The following is a 16,410-nucleotide window of genomic DNA, read 5'->3' on the forward strand; positions in this document are numbered from 1 at the left end:
TCTCGTGGACAAGCGGCACCCAGAGGAAGCGGGAGCTCCAAGCTCTGCAGGCACCGCAAGCGCTCTAGGGGTCACGTTTGCAAAAGGAAGGAGAAACGAGTGAGGTAAACTCGAGTGACGTCTGTGCTGAGGTCTCAGGGGCTGAGCAGGAGTGACAGGCGTTGCCTAAACACGACCTTGAGCCAGTTCTCCGCTTCCCAGCAGCCCAGGCACACGCTCACACGCGCACACACACGTGCACACGCGCGCACACCCAGCGCCACGCCTGGCGTCTCTCTGTGAAGATGTGCGTTAGGGACACACGGCAGGAAGCGCTGACAGCAAGATTTCCCAATAAACCCTGTGCTTTTTAAAATAAAACATAAATGTTTAAAAGCCATCCCTGAATTACGTCAACAACTGACCAACAATGGCACTCCCAATGAGCTCCCTTCACATTCGTGCCTCCTGCTAAGTCGTGGGGACCTGGTGTGAGCCTCACACTCAGACCGCGGCTCGCTCATCCCCCACCGGCCACGCACCCAGCATTCGGCAGCCTCGCGGCGCGGGGGGGGGGGTCCTGCCCCGAACGGACCAGACCCAGGACAACCGGTTCTGCCTCCTTCTGTCTGTTCCCGCTTGTGATGAGCAACAAACGCCCTAAATCACAGCCCCCGTGCGACCACAGACACGCGGGGGCCCCCATCACCTGGAGGTGGCAAGCGGGACGGCCCACGGCCCCTCCCACAGCCTGGCTCCTGCAGAGAGCAGGTGGTGAGCAGGACTGGGGCCCACCCTTGGGGGAAGGGGCACCCGAGCCGGGGTAGGGGTGGGGCCAGGCCAGCCCCCACCTCGAGCACAGCACGGCTGCAGGAGCAGCCAGCCCAGGCGCCTGCCCAGCGCCTGTCCCCGAGGTGGGCGTGCAGCAGACATGGCCCCCATTCAAGGGAGGCCCAGAAAGGAGGCTGAGGGACAGGTTCTTCTCCTGTTAACTTGAAGTCAGAAGGAGTTAGAGACCTTCCGCGATCACCTGCTGGGCAACCTCGCTAAGCCCCAGTTCCTTTATCCCATCCACCCTGCACGGCTGATGCGAGCGCACCTCAGGCCGAGTGTGTGGAGGCCTGTGAGCCCAGATGTGACAGCAGCGTTCAGTCCTCTCATCCAGCCTGGACGGGCTGGGTTGCAGATGGATGTCCCGAGACAGCTGAGGGCCCCCCGGGGGCTGCTGGGCTCCGACACTCTCCCTCTGCTTTTCTTGGGGGAGGAACCGGTACCAGGGCCGCCTCTAGCACAGGACCTTGGAAGTAGGAGGAGGCAACAGTGACCTTCCCTCCTTGACGTCCTCCCACACCTGGAATTTCTCAAGGCTGCAGCCTCAATTCTCTTTTCAAGTAGAGAAAAAAATTCTTTTTCCCTTTTTTTTTTTAAATGGAGGTACTGGGGATGGAACCCAGGACCTCGTGCATGCTCAGCATGAGCTGCACCACTAGGCTGTCCCCTCCCCCAGCGCGACTGCTCACGGTGCTGCAGGAGGACACAGCCTGGGGGAGCGGGGCTGCCATGTTTGGCCTAGGGGCCGGCACCAGGAACTCGAGCCCCCGGAGCACAGCCTGTGCGGCCTCACGTCCCCTGCCCTGGGAGCGGACCCTCCGTCTCCAGCGTCCAGGGAGCCTCTCCTCTCCTTCTGAGCTATCCTGCCCCTCTGGCCACGAGCCTCAGCTGGGAACAGCGCGTCAATGGTTCTGTTTATCGAGTTTGGCTCCATCTCTCTGGGGACGGGCGCCCAGGCCAGGGGAAGGAGCCTGCGTCTGGGGACTCCTTTGGGGACCTGGAAAGTGTATTTACTCCAAAGTTTGTAAATATAGGCAGAGGCTCCCCCAGCCGCACAATGGATGATTACGACCCCGAGACGTTCAGAATCGTCAGTGACGCGTGAAATGGCCACGATCGCGTGACAGCAAATGAGCAGCAGCAGCAGACAAATCACGTGAATCCGTGTTGGCGCGTCAGGCGACCTCAACCGGAGGAGGGAGCACGTGCGGGCCTCCTCCGCAACGCGGCGGTGCCGACAGCCGTGGCTGGTGACGCGGCTCCTCTCGCTTTCGCTCTTTTCCCCCATGTTTGACAGCACCTGCGAGGTGCCCCATCACACCACAAAAGTCAGTCAGTTTCTGGAGCAGCTCACCTCCCGCAGCGCACCGCTGCCTCCTCCCCCCCGCCTCAGGCCAGGGTGCAGGGCGGGAGAGCCCTGACCGTGGGAACACGGGGGTCTCCAGCGCTCCAGGCCAGGACTTGGAGAACACGTGTTTCTAAATAACATGCAGGGACAGGCAGGGGGACTGCCCCGCTGCTGGGGCACGTGGGGTGACCCACTCTGGGGACACTTGTCCGCTGGGCCTCTGGAGACAGCCCTAGGGCATCGGCGCAGGCGACAAGTTGCTTTCTTGCCCATGTGTTTAGAACAGGACCAGGTAGTGCCTCTTTGGAGGAAGAGGAGTCAGTCGCTCAGCCAGCGTTCTGATGGGCTTGGTTCCGCAGAGCGCGCCCTGGCAGAGAAACGCAGACTGTTCATCTGCAGGGCCCTCGTCCCAGCTCTTCCCCAGGTGTCAACTGAGCTGGGCACCACGCCCGCTGCAGGGACAAGGGGATGGCTCAGGCCCTGCCCTCAGGTGTTGGGGGGAAGCACAGACAATGCCAAACATCGCGTTCCGTGCCTGCTGGGCAGGGTGGGGGAGGCGCACTGCACAGGACTGGCTGTCCCTGAGCTGAATTCAGGGGGGCGAGGATTAGCCTGGCCAGCGGAGGCAGGGGAGGCACAGGGGCCGCAGGATAAGCACGGTGCCTGTCAGGGCCAGCTGTCCGGCCTGGAAGCGGCAGAGGCCAGAGGTCAAGGAGAGGAGTGTTAGCAGCTGGAGGGGCAGGGAGGTGCTGAATTGCCCAGGATCCCCAAGGCTGTGCGAAGGCGTGTGGGTTGGACCAGGGCCGTTACGCTGAGCAACTCAAGGCTCTCGAGCAGGACGGTGTCAGGATCACAATTTCACTTTGTTAGAAGGCGCTGGTAGCTGCGGGGTGGACGGTCAGACAGGGTGGACGAAAGGGCGGGGTGGTGGGCGGCAAGGTCAGGCATCCTCCGAGCAGAGAGGTGAGCCAGGCGGCAGGAGGGGGACAGGTGGAGGCATCAGGTTCTGTCCCCTAGAGAACTGAGGACACGGGCAGAGGTTAGTCACCTTCTAGTCACCAAAGTACAGGGGAAGGCAAGTGTGGAGTGGGGTGGCGATGATTAATTTATCTCACACGAGCTGAAGTCGAGACACCTGAGGAGGCCCCGAGGATTGTGGATGACCCAGAACTCAGGACAGAGATCTAGGCCAGAGATAGCGTGCGAGCACTCAGTGGCACGGAGTCCGCGGGGCCGGACGGGCAGAGCCCTGAGAACAGCCGAGTCTGGGCCCCGGCGGCAGAGGGGCTAGGGAGGGGATGAGGACAGCGGCAGGGGAGAGGAGGGAACCAGCGAGCACAGAGCAGCGACGTTGAGCGTGAGAACCGGCAGAGGTCGGCCAACACAGAGAGCTCGCAGGACAGGGCTGGAGAGCGCCTGGAGGAGTGTGGCCACTCCGAGGTCCATGGTGACGGCCAGCGTGGGTGAGCTGTTCCCGTGGTCTCTGTGAAGGAGCCAGGCGGGGGCAGGGAGAGGAAGAGCCAGTAGGAAGGCAGGGTGAGGAGGGACAGAGAGGACAGACAGACAGAGAGAAAACAGATGGTGAAAGGAACGAGGGTCTCCGAGGAGTCCGCCTTCTCCGCGAGAGGAGAGGGGAGCGGAAGGGCCTCTGGTCTGGGGCTCTAAGTTTTCCGGCAGCAGAAGAAGAACTCGAAGGTATTCTCACCCGAAGGCTTCAAGTTTCTCAGTGAGATATGATGCCAGGGCACCTGCTGAGGGAGCAAAGGCCTGGTAGAGAGGCTACCTCTGGAATACGGCAGGGTGCAGAGGTCCCCAGGCAGCCCGGGGGCCAGGCCGAGGTTACATACACATCTACTTCCTCCAGGTGTGAGGTGGCTTGGGGTGGGGGCAGGGACACCGACAGTTAGTCCCACTGGGCTGTGGTGATGAGACGGGGGCCTCCGCCTGAGAACCGGGACAATGCTGAGAACAGCCAACGGGGGAGTCCTGAGCAGAGCTGGAAAGGCCTGGGCCCTGGGAAGTCTGTCCACACGGGGGAAGTCAGCCAAGCATGGGAAGGGGCCATGACCCCTGGAAAGGACGAGCGTGGGGTTGAGAAGTCCGACCGGGTCTTGGTGCAGCGTCCAAATCCGAACAGGCCGGGTCAGGAGGACAGAGGCAGAAAGTGTCCCAAGACGAGACGGCACTGGTTGCTCCGAGAGGGCCTCCAGTAGACATGCCGATGGGCCACCACTTAATGAAATGCATGCTGTTTTCTCATCACTGTGCTGGGCCTTCTCCAAGCGCCTCTGTCTCACAGAGACACCAGATCGGGGAGGACGACCTCTGTCTCCAGGCGAAGAAACTGAAGCTTCATCATGCGTCTCCTACGTCCCAGCAATTCCACTCCAGGTGCACGCCCAACAGAAATGAAGTTGTAAGTGCACCCAGAGACGTACATCACGGCATTGTTTGTAATAACCCCAAACTGAAACCAACCCCCGTCCGTCAACAGTGACGTGAGACATAATCACGGTGCATTCGTACGAAGGGATACGGTGCAGCAGTGAAAGTAAAAGCCACCACAGACGGCACGGCTGGGCCCCACAGGCGTGAGGCCAAGCGGGGCACGCACAGTCTGACTGCGTAGTTTCAAGCAGGCAGCACTAGCCCGCGGGCGGCGGGGCAGGGTTCCTGGGGGAGGAAGCGTGGCGGGGGGGCGTGCAGGGACTCCCCGGTCGCCATGTTCTGGTTCTTGTTCGGTTTCTGAGAGTCCGGGAAACTCTACATACGGTGTTTTGCACACTTTTCTGTATGTATTTTATATTTCAATAAAAACATGTGCTAGGAAAAAAATCCACTGTTGTCAAATACAATGAGATACAGACATTGAGGAATAAAAACAAAGTACAGCTTAGAAACGGTCGGCGTGTATCTGAGGCTGCTCAGCGGGTGAGCAGTGAAGCCGGGAAGGGCTCAGGACCTCTGCTTGGCCTGCAGCCCCGAGCTCAGCCCACCAGCCGGTCACGTGCCAGTAGAGGACCAGAGTCTCCCCTCCTGCTGGGCACGGTGGCCTTGCGGACAGGAGATGGATGCCCTGGAGGTGACAATCTACTGGGTTTTCAAGCAACTCTGACAGCTGGCTGTTGCTGCTGACTGTTCAGAGGCCAGGCTTCGTATCTGGGAGCATTTCCTGTTTTCCCACGTCACCCGGGGAGCACGCAGCATTTTTCTCGGGACCTGAGGCATAACCTCTGACCACAGCCTCCCGGTTACTTCCCTTCAGTCCAGCCTGTGCTTGGCTGCCTCCGTGTCTTCCCCAAGCAGCACCGGGCACGTGGCAACACTGTCCCCTCCCCACGTTCCTGTGTGACTCATCTGCACCCTCCCCCCACCGCAGTGTGTCCTGCACCTTCGAGGTCCCCTCTCTCCTGACACTCCCCACCAGCACAGAAACTGCTTTCGAAGCTTCTCCCATGATCCAAGTTTGCCTCCAGCCTGCTTCTTTGTGCCCCATGAGAACAAAACTCAAAAAATAGTCTGTTTCCTCCACCCACAGACCTCTCCACGGCCTCCTCCCTACCGAGAACTCCCGGCGGCCTCCGTCCTTCCAGCTACCACACAGTCTCTGTTCTCGTCCTATTACAAGAATGGACACTCAGGACCTACCTGGGAGCCCCCTTCACCTGCGTCTGAGAAACCGCTCTGTCTCCTCCCTTCGGCTCCGAGATGCTGGAGGGAGGTACACGTGGCCCTGAGCTGGCGCTCCTCTCCTGCCTCACTCCCTAGTGCTTCTTCCAGGCTCAGGGTTTCAGTGTCACCTCCACACCGACCCTCCTCGCCCCCAAGCTCCCCACAAGCCAGCACCCACCGCGGGGGCCACTCAGCCCCACGAGCTTGTTCCCGTCCAAACCCTCCCTCAAAGTCACTCCTCACATCAGTGACGGCAGCAGGCTCAACCCAGTAGCTCAGGCAGGACCGTGGCCCCCACTCCCCACTCCTCCCTTTCCCACAAGATGCGAGCCACCACCGGCTGTGCTGCCTGCAAAGTATTTCTCCAGCCTGATCCTCCTCCCCAAACCACCCTGAGCTCCTGCCAGAGCGGCTGCAACACCCTCCTCCAGCCCTGCCCTCCTGCCTTCTGTACATCCCACAGATCAGATCACGTCTCTCCTTCGCTCAACCCTCCAATGCTGTCCCAGCAAGCTACCCTGTAAGTTCCTGCACCACCTGAACCCACCCTGCATCACCTAACCCACCCCCATCACCTGAACCCACCCCATCACCTGAACCCACCCCGCATCACCTGAACCCGCCCCGCATCACCTGAACCCGCCCCGCATCACCTGAACCCACCTCCCACTACCTGAACCCCACCCCGCATCACCTGAACCCACCCCATCACTTGAACCCACCCCGCATCACCTGAACCCACCTCCCACTACCTGAACCCGCCCCGCATCACCTGAACCCACCCCATCACTTGAACCCACCTCCCACTACCTGAACCCCGCCCCGCATCACCTGAACCCACCCTGCATCACCTGAACCCACCCCCATCACCTGAACCCACCCTGCATCACCTGAACCCACCCCATCACCTGAACTCACCTCCCACTACCTGAACCCCGCCCCACATCACCTGAACCCACCCTGCATCACCTGAACCCACCCCCATCACCTGAACCCAATCCTCACCACTTCTTTGTAACAGGACGTTACATGTCGATACGTCACACACGGGGGGTGCGTGTGTGTGTGTCCCACCTATTAGTGTGAGCTCCCTGGGGCTAATGGCCTGGCGTTGACCTGGCGTTTATTAAGAACCTACAGGAAGCTCACTAATATTGGAGAATTAATGATTTTCTGGGATCTGCCTCCCTCCTTACAAACAAAAGCCATGCTTCATGAGTCCTGCCTGTGAAGAGTGGGGCCGTGGGGGCAGGAGTGAAGGGAGGGCAAAGTTCACAGCCTCACCTCCACGTCTCCAACCCACCCTGCCTGCCAGGTGCCTCCCAGGCATGGTTTTGCCTAAGCCTCACACTGTCCCATGACCCGTGTTATTTCCATTTGTGGACGGCTATCTCAGGCTCAGAGAGGCAAAGGGTCATGTCCCAGCCCCATAGCCGGCAACCTGCAGGGCATCAACTGAACCCAGGCTTGGGTGCCTCTCCTTAGGACGGCTGCCCGTCCTAAGCTCTAGACTCAGTTTATCCTGCCTCCAAGGTGCTCCCCTTCCACGGGCAGGTCTCGGGGATGGGGTCCTGAGGAGCCTGGGTCTCGAGGAGGAAGGAAAGGCTGAGGAGGCCAGGGACCCCGCTGAGGGAGGTGGGCGAGGGGAGGCGAGAGGAGGGCGTGGGGTCAGGAGGCCCTTGATTCCTGGCTGTTTGTAAACGGCGTCCTGACACCTCCCCCAGCCTCTTCTGCACTCCGCTCCGCCCTGGAGCCAGGTGTGAGATAACTGGGCACAGAAACCAGGCCCCGGTTGAGGGGGCAGCTGCACACCCGCCCTGCGGGTCAGCCCCCAGGCCCACCCACGGCATTCTTCTTAACCCCATGAGAGACTGGGAGAAAAAGCTGATTTGGCACATACACAGGCAGGAGGTGGAACTCCGGAGAGGAGGCGAAGGTCTCTGCCGCCCTCAGTAACCCTCCAAGGTCGCCTGACCCGTAAAGCAGCCGGAAGCCACGTTCACGAGGCCTTCTGTCTGGAAGGTCCTCAGCAAGTAAACGTTCTTCCTTCTGAGGGGACCTGCCGAGTTCTCCGGCCTGCGAGGGGCCAGGCAGGATGGCACCTGGACCCCTCGGGCTCCAAACGCTGCGTGCTCCACCCCGACCTCCAGCTGAGCCCGAGACGGAGGGGAGCAGACGCTCTGAATCTGGAACCCTGTTCCTCTGTCCGCTTTGCCCCGAGAGGCCCGGTAAACAGCACAGGCCCCCCTGGAAAGGCTATTCCTGTTTATCCAACTGGGCAGGTGTGGAGTATCAACTTCCCCCGCCCCTGCTCCCTGTTTGGTGTCACTGGGGCAGGCGCCCAGCCCGCAGACCTCAGAGCTCGGAGAACAGTGCCCTGGACCCCCACACCGGGCTTTTGAGCCTGTCCTGGGGCAGTCACCCGGGTGGCAGCACACGTCGTGACCCCGGTGGGCAGCCACATCAGCTGCCACACACTCTCCAGGCTCCCGGGTGCAGGGACAGGCTGAGGGAAGGCAGACGGGGGGGCGGGCATGGGCTCCACCCCCAGCTGGGGTGCCTGTGCAGCCTGGGGACCCTGAGTCCCCAGCTGGCCAGAAGCCAGCGGGACACCCACCCAGCGCCTGCTTCTGAAGCCCCATCCCCATCCCTGCTGAACTTCCTCGGCTGTGGTCCTGCCATCCGCCCTCCCCCGCCGCAGGTCCCACTCAGCCTGGCTCTTACCCCCTTGGAGGGGTCAGCCGAGCGGGAGCAGGAGCCAATGCTTCACTTGCTCAAAACTGGTTACACTGAACATTCCAACACAGACAGAAGAAACCATAATAAACGAGTAAGAACAATAATTAAAACAAACACACGTGAATCTCACGTCCTAGTTTAAGAAGTCGATTTCAGAAGCTGTAGACACTGACAGGCGTACGCCGAGGAGACAGACAAGATGACACCGGGAGCACAGGGACACGCACACACAAGCCTGTGCAGCTCACAGCGAACACACACGTGACGGCGAGCTACGAATGCTCACGTGTGACTGAACAACAGTGCTCCACACTGGAATCTGACTCAACGTTGTAAAGTGGCTGTAAGTCAATGAAAAAGGAAAAAGGAGACAGTCAAGTCTCCCAAACTGGATGCAGGCAGCTTACCGACCCAGGGTGAGGCTCTGAGCCTTCTGCCTGTCGACGGTGCCTGATGCTGCCTCCCCAGGGCACCAGCCCCCCAGCACCTCTCCTGCCCTCTCCCCCGGGCCTCCAGGGCCATTCTGCTTTTGCACCCCACCATCGGGCTTAGTCTCCTTAAGCAAGGAGTCGTGCTGCGCAGGGCGCTCCCGGCAAAGGGCAGACTGAGGGCTATGCTCCCGCCTCCTCCTGGCATCCCAGCCTCGCAGGAACACTGCGGACACGGGCTGGGAACTGGGACTGGATGGGGAGGGGCTGCCAACGGGGCAGCGAGCAGAGGGGACCTCAGGGAGCTGGGGCCCAGCAGCTGGCTTGTGGGGAGGTCCTGGTGGGCTTCTGTGTTTACCCCGAGGGAGGACCGAGAGAACTTTGCCCACGCAGCTCAGCTGCCCTGCTCCTGGCTGCACACAGGTGCTAATCCCAGCCCCGCCACGCCAGGGAGAGGCCGGGAAGGCAGGCGGGGGGTCTCCTTCCCACTTGGGAAGGAAAGAGAACACGCGGGTTGACCTGTTGGGATCTAGTTCCTGACACCTGAGCCAGGACTAGGGTTTCACTAAACCACTGGCTACACACCTGCTCGGGGCCGTCTTCCACCTGGACGGGAGGGCTGGGGTGTCACACACCAGGCCCTTTAAAGGGAGGGAAGGAAGCCAGGGGTCTGCTGTGTCAAGCCTCCCCCGCCCCACCCTGACCCCTGCTTAGCATCTGTCCTCCAGGACCACACCAGCTGCACAAAAAAGCAGGCTCCGGAGGGTGGGGGTAGAGCTCAGTGGTGGAGTGCGTGCTTAGTATGCACAAGGTCCTGGGCTTAACCTTCGGTGCCTCCATTAAAATAACTAAATAAGTAAATAAATAAACCCAATTAATCCCCTCCCCAAACGACAACAACAAAAAGCAGGCTCGACAACAACATGACACGAGGACCAGTGGGCCGGGATGGGGCTGGCGTGCTCAGCTCAGTGAGGCGCCTGACCCTGCCGGGCTTGGGGTCTGGAAGGCTCCCTTGGGTGAGTGGTGTCTGGGAGCCAAGGACAAACAGGGGCTGACCTGGAAGCAGCTTGGGGTGGGGTGGAGGGGGAGTCATGAGGGAGGAGGGGGAGAGGCAGAGCAAGGCCCTTCCACAGTTAGACCCGCCTGGCGGCACAGCCAGAGCCAAGTCCTGGGGTCCCGGCCCCAGGAAGAGCAGGATCAGGCCTGCCTCCCCCTCTCAGTGTCTGCCTATCACAGAGGACAACGTTTGCTACTGGAGATTCCCACAGAGAAGCAGAGAGATTCATCCAAGAGCGCCGTGGGCTCCCCACCCTGCTCCAACACGCCAGCAATGCCTGCGGGCCCCTCCCTCGCCCAGTTACTTTAAAGCCAATGCCCTAATTTTGCCAGGTTCTTCCCGTAAGTATTTCAGTATTTAGGTCTAAAAGATGAGGCTCCTTTAAAGAGCATGTGCACAATACCGTGATCAAGTACCCTTCGTGCAGAGGGACCTCCAGGCCCCCAGGTGACTGGGCAGGAGGGGCTGGGGGCTCTCTGTCCCCTGATTGACCTTGCGGCTCCTACACCCAGTAAACTGAGATGGGAGGTCGTGTGTTTGTTACCTGCCCAGGTGGGTGCAGAGTGCTTTCGCCCCAGCCCCACGAGATGGGTGCTCCCACCCTGGTCCCTGGACGAGGGGACCAGGCCGGTCAGCTAACTGTGGGCCACTCAGTAACCAGCCCGTGAGAGCCGCTGGGTGTCAGACCAGGCGACTCTGCTATGGCTACTCGCGGAGCCACGTTCTCCACTTGCTCCCACCCCCAGACCGCACAGGGGACTCTGCCTTGGCAAGCAGGTGTGGGTGGACCGCAGCCCTTCCCCAGGGGTCCCCCGCCTCCGGGGGCCTCCCCAGCAGGGCGTCCCTGTGTCCCCGACCCGGCTCCGCCATGGAGACCAGTGTGCACAGGCTGAGGAACGGTCTGTTTGCAGGAATCCAGGTGCACCGCAGTCTGGGCCTACGTAGCCTGCCTGGGACTAGGAGGGTCTCACGTTTGTCCTCAGCCTCTAGAGCACCTTCCCGAGCCCAGAGGCTGCCGGACACAGGCCGTCGAGGGCTCAGAGCCGGGGACTCCCGGCAAGCCCCGCACTGGCTCGTCTCCCCTCAGCGCGCCTCACCCAAGGGCTGGTGGGCGCCTGACCCCGGCCCCCTCTCCCAGCTCTCCCCGGAGTGCAGGGTCCCCAGCTCTCTGCGAGTCCCTGGTGACCAGCACAGGGCTCCGATGCTGCTGCACGTGACAGACACCCCCACTCTCTAGCTTCTGGCAAAGCCCCTCCACCTCACCCTGCCCCTCCTCCCCACACCCCATCTCCGGGGGGCCACGCATGACCCCAGCGTGCGCTGGCTGGTGACCCGCACTACCCCCGGCCCAGACGAACTCTTCACAGGAGTGCTGCTAATGCTGCCTTCCTCATCGCCCCTGAGAGCTGCCACGTCACGGGAGTCAAACGAAGGATGGCCGAGACGGAGCCTCCCTTGCCTGGGCTCACAAGCGACGCGTGGTGCACAGAGAAGCAGCCAGTAAGCGCAGGGCAGGAGGGCCAGCGCACGGCCAGCACGGTCTCCCCCCCAGACACCCCTGACCTGGACCAAGGGGTTCTACAAAGTCCAGCTCCAGTGAGGCCAGTCCACCTTGTCCCAAGAAGCCCACATGTGAACACACGGGGGGAGGAAACTCTGCGTCAACCCAGGACAACACAAAGCCGACTGCTTAAGCCCACCCTCGGCGAGGACAGATGTTCCCAGAACAGTCCCTCCGGCCCTCCCTGGGCCCCTCCTGGCGGCAAAACACCCACGGCGAAATACGGCGAAGGGGCCTCGCACGCCTGTAACAGTCCTACCACCAAGGGGAGGGCTGCTCCCTCAAGAACTCCTCCAGAAAGCACAGACCCCACCTCTTCTGGGGATGAGACGGAAGCTGCGGGTGAAGGCACAGCTCCCACCTCACAGACCCTGGCCCTGGCTCACTGCCCTGGGAAGCGCATGTGACCAGCCACCTCGCACGGTCCGCACGCCAGGAGATGCCCAGAGGTCAGAGGGCTCGGTGGGGGGGCACTTGTTCTCCCCAAGGAGGAGGCTGGCAAGAGACTGCGAGCCCTGTTCTACAGTTCTGCCCCCCTCACAGTAGGATGGTGGATGGGAAGGGAAAAGCCAGGTGTTGACGGGAGGGGACGAGTCAACTTGACCACGACTACTCCGAGGGCGCCCTCCGGCTCCCACACTATTGGTAACCCTGCAGATGCCGTGGCTGCTGGTCCTCCAACACAGCCAACCTCTGCTTCATGAAACAGCCCGTGAGAACTGTTCTGCCGTTCAGGGGATGACAATCATTCCAGAAACATTAACTCCTCTGCCAACAACAACTTTTCTTCTAAGGAAAGAGAATCCTTGTCTGGGCATCGGTCCCCTGCCCCCTCCCTCACTCACATCTGTGGACGTCTCCCTCTGGATGAGCTTCTTGGTCTCCTTCTCACAGAAGCTGAGCATGGCTTCCCGGTTGTACACGCCCGTGGACAGCTTCTCTGTCTGGTTTCTCTGCCGCAGCCCCACGGGAACGCTCCCGTCTGGGTCCACCACGTCCAGCTCCTTCTCCAGCTCCTCCATCTCCTCGGGAGACAGGGTGGACAGCAGGCTGTCGATGTCAGGGTCCTCGCTCACCTGCCGGCGATACTTGGCCACCTTAGACATCTTGACAAAATGGGATGCCACTCTTGCAGGGGCTCTGGGGGTTCTGGTGGGTGGAGAGGGGGGCCGAGCCGACCTGGATGGGCGGAGTGGGCTTGGGAGCAGACCCCCAGCTGGTGGAGGACGGAGGCTCCCCTGCCCTGCCTGCCACAGGTGCCGATGTGTGGACTGGGAGCAGCCGCCTCCCCGAGCCTAGGGCTAGTGGACCTGGGCTGGTCCAACTAGCGGCCAATAAGGCCCCACGACAGCCCAGCCCCAACGAGAGAAGCCAATCCCTGGGCAGGGGCGGGCCTGCCTTGCCGTCAGAGTTGTTTGAAACTTGAGGACATTCCAGGGAATCTTGGAGCGCTGTGTGACCAAATTTAGTACAGAGCATTTAGCCTTTTAAAGACAAGGGGGCCACGCAATGAGAAAAAGATACAAAAATGCAGAGGCTGGCAGGAGCAGATGAGAGCAGTGGGGGAGGGCAGGAAGGCAGACAGGACGTGGGGCTCAAGTGCCCACGTGACGGCCCCACCCGGGGGGACGTGGCCGTGGTCAGCGCTGGTCCGCTGACTCCTTTCTACTGTATTTGGTAATGTGCTGGGGACTCCCAGGCGTTTACAGCCCCAGAACCGAGACTCGACTCCAGCAGCTCCGAGCTACCCCGCCCACCCAGTCTCTTCTGCCTAGGAACCTGAGGACCCAGCATCAGAGGCCCCAGGCTGCCTTGGCCGCTGAGAGAGAGAGAGAGAGAGAGAGAGAGAGAGAGAGAGAGAGAGAGAGGAGAGGGGAGAGAGAGAGAGAGAGAGAGAGAGAGGAGAGGGGAGAGAGAGAGAGAGAGGAGAGGGGAGAGAGAGGAGAGGGGGGAGAGAGAGAGAGAGAGAGAGAGAGAGAGAGAGAGAGAGAGAGAGAGGAGGGGGGAGGGGGGAGGGGGGAGGGGGAGAGAAAGATCCCGAGTCCCCAGACTGAAAGCTGGTGGGCTGTTCCCATTAGGAGGTGCTATGTGCGGACGCAGGAAAACTCTGACAGGGTGTCGACCTCCCTGAGCTCCTGGGAGGAGAGCTCAAACCTCTTTCCTCTCCTTGGCTCCTTCCTCTGCTGGGGCATCTGGAGACAGACCTCCTGCGGGTCCCCACTGCGTGTAAGCCTGGAGCATGACTTGGTGCCTCTTCAGGGAAACATAACTCCAGGCTGTTCGAGGGATCCTATTGCAGCAGGTCTGGCATGTTCTGTAAGAGGACTTTCACTGCTCATCCATCACGCCGCCCTGCACAAGGCGCAAGGACATTCGATCTCCTGCCACAAAGTCCCTCCAAAAGCCCTCGCGTAACCCATTACGCAGTGGCTTCCATCCTTCCTGGCGCCAGTCCATCCTGAGACGGACACAGTCACCCCATCAGCCCTTGCTGGGAGGAAAACCTGGCCCGGCGTCTAGCGCCCAGTAGTCCCCTCTCATTTAAGGCAGGTGGGACTGGAGTGCAGAGGGCAGGAGGGAAGGCCTAAAGGAAGGGTGAGAGAAGGGCTGCCCCCCCCCGGGGGTTGTTTTTCAGAGGCTGTGGATGAGTCAGTGAGCATACACTTATGAGTGCTGACCACGTGTCAGGCGCTGGTCCAAGAGTGAGGGATGTAACTAAACAGAAAATCAGTGTGGTCCCTGCTTTCCTGAAGCTTACAGTCTTACCAGTGAAGACAGTTAATAAACACACAACTTCAAACAATCCATTAGAAACCAGAGAGTTCACAAAACGCCTCAAAACGGAAGTCCAGGGGCTCCAGGGAAACACAACAGGCGCGCGGGTGTCACGGTTAAAGCTCGGGCTCTCCGGGCCAGCGGGCTTGGTTGGGCCCCGGGACGGCCGCTTACCCGACACGGGTTCCGGCTGCTTCCTCCTCCGGGACTCGCCATCACCATCTGTGGAACAAGGACAGTGCTGCCCCGCCTCGAGGGGAGGCAGTGTTAAGACTGAACGTGCACACGCACTCTCGGCAGCGGCACTGCAACAGCTCACACTTACTCTTGTCCCGGGTGGTTTTCTCCAAGCCCGCCTCCTCTCGTCTTTTTCCTTGTCCTTCCGCAGAAACCACCTTCAACCCGCGCGCTCGCTCCGGCGCCCGCACGCACGGGAGCACGCACGCACAGGCGCACGCACAGGCATACGCGCAGACACGCACAGGCGCACGCGCGCACGCACAGGCATACGCGCACAGACACGCACAGGCGCAAGCATGCACGCACGCACGCACAGGCATATGCGCACAGACACGCACAGGCGCACGCGCACCCACTCACGTGTTTGCGCGCGCACCATTCACTCCTTAAGGCGTTTATTCAGACGCTGCTGTGCATATTTGGCGCCCTGCCAGGTACTATAGGGAGAGAGCTACAAACGACTTACAAAGTGGTTATTCTCTTTTAAATGCGTAATCTAATGAGGTAAAAAAATTGTGCTTCAAGGCAAAGCGGAACAAGAGAGGAAGAAGCGACTGCCAAGAGCCCAACGAAGACACACTAACCTCTCGGGAGAAGGAGTGGGTGGCCTGGCGGGCAGGCTGAGCCTTGAGCTGGCCTGAGGCGGGCTCCAGAAGAGGCGTGGGGCCAAGGGGCCCCACCCGCACCCACAGCACCTCCGCCCGCACTCTGGCCGAGAAGAGGCATCACCGTCTGGGGTGCCCGGCGCCAGAGCCAACTCAGCCAACTTCTCATCGGTCGCCTGTCAGTGAAAGCAGCTCTTTCAGCCTCCCAGGACTTTCTCCCCGAGAAGGGGCCATTCAGTCCCCAGGCCACCTGGTTTCGGCAGCCGTCTCTTCTTTCGGGTTCTAGGAACACACTCGAAAAACAAAGTCACAGCTTCCACACTTAAAGGACAGGACTCACAGCCTCCTAACCAAAGGTTTCTAACCACAAACCCTGCATCTTCTCTGCCATAAGGCAAAGCGGTCCCACAGTTCCGAACAGCTGGCTCTTCCGATGCGTCAGTCTGACGCCTTTTGCTCCCTGCAGCCCCGGGCTCTGTGTGACTCCTCGCAGACTGAAAGCCAAAGGCATCACGGCCAGCAGGCGGGAGGATTACGGAACCCGCAGCCAGGAGTACAGCCTCCTCCAGCCCCTGCAACGGCGGACCACCGCCCCACACACTCTGTGGGCGGCAATGGTTACCCAAGCTTGGAATCCACTTCCCCCGGAGACAAGTTAATCCTGAGTATCAGGGGATTATGGGATGGCCTGGTCCTCAGAGAAAAACCAGCACTCTTGTGCGAGATGGATGGGGAGAGGAAGGAAGGAAGGAAGGAAAAGAGACCCAAGCTCTGGCCAAACTGTGTGCTGTAAGCACAGGGAAGCAGCACCAGTTTAACTTGTGCTCAGGGTGGCTCTCATCTGGGCTGAATGACCCCAGGAAAGTCACATTTTCAGGAATACAGGGTGGCAGTATAGTGTGGCAGATAAGGCCATGGCCTCTGGAGTCGAATGACATGGGCTCAAATCTGAGATGTGTGACCTCAAGCAAGGCATTTAACCTCTCTGAACCTTAGGAGATGGAAACTGAGGGTCTTAAAAGTACCCACCTAGAGAAAAAAAAATACTGCACAGGGTTATGGCGTTACTACATATATTAAATACGATGATGTGTGCGAAGAAATACATACGTTTGCATTTTAAAGTCAGTGTCAGCAGCGCAGGGTGGAGAAGAGCTCCTGCAGCAGCTCTC

The 16,410-nt window shown here is 60.4% G+C and overlaps 1 protein-coding gene across 1 annotated transcript in view; it reads right to left on the reverse strand.

Annotated features, from left to right (window-relative positions):
• The window catches only part of LMOD1 (leiomodin 1), a 34,592-nt gene extending 18,698 nt beyond the window's left edge, over positions 1-15,894 (reverse strand). The window contains exons 1-2 of the mRNA XM_072948264.1: positions 14,568-15,894; positions 12,464-12,694 (exon numbers count right to left, since the gene is read on the reverse strand). Coding sequence (XP_072804365.1) covers positions 12,464-12,694; positions 14,568-14,615 — 279 coding nt within the window. The 5' untranslated portion in view covers positions 14,616-15,894. The remainder of the gene's footprint in view (positions 1-12,463; positions 12,695-14,567) is intronic.
• Positions 15,895-16,410: the final 516 nt, after the last annotated feature.

This window comes from Vicugna pacos, chromosome 23 (assembly GCF_048564905.1).
Source record: "Vicugna pacos chromosome 23, VicPac4, whole genome shotgun sequence".
NCBI classification, from domain to species: Eukaryota; Metazoa; Chordata; class Mammalia; order Artiodactyla; family Camelidae; genus Vicugna; species Vicugna pacos.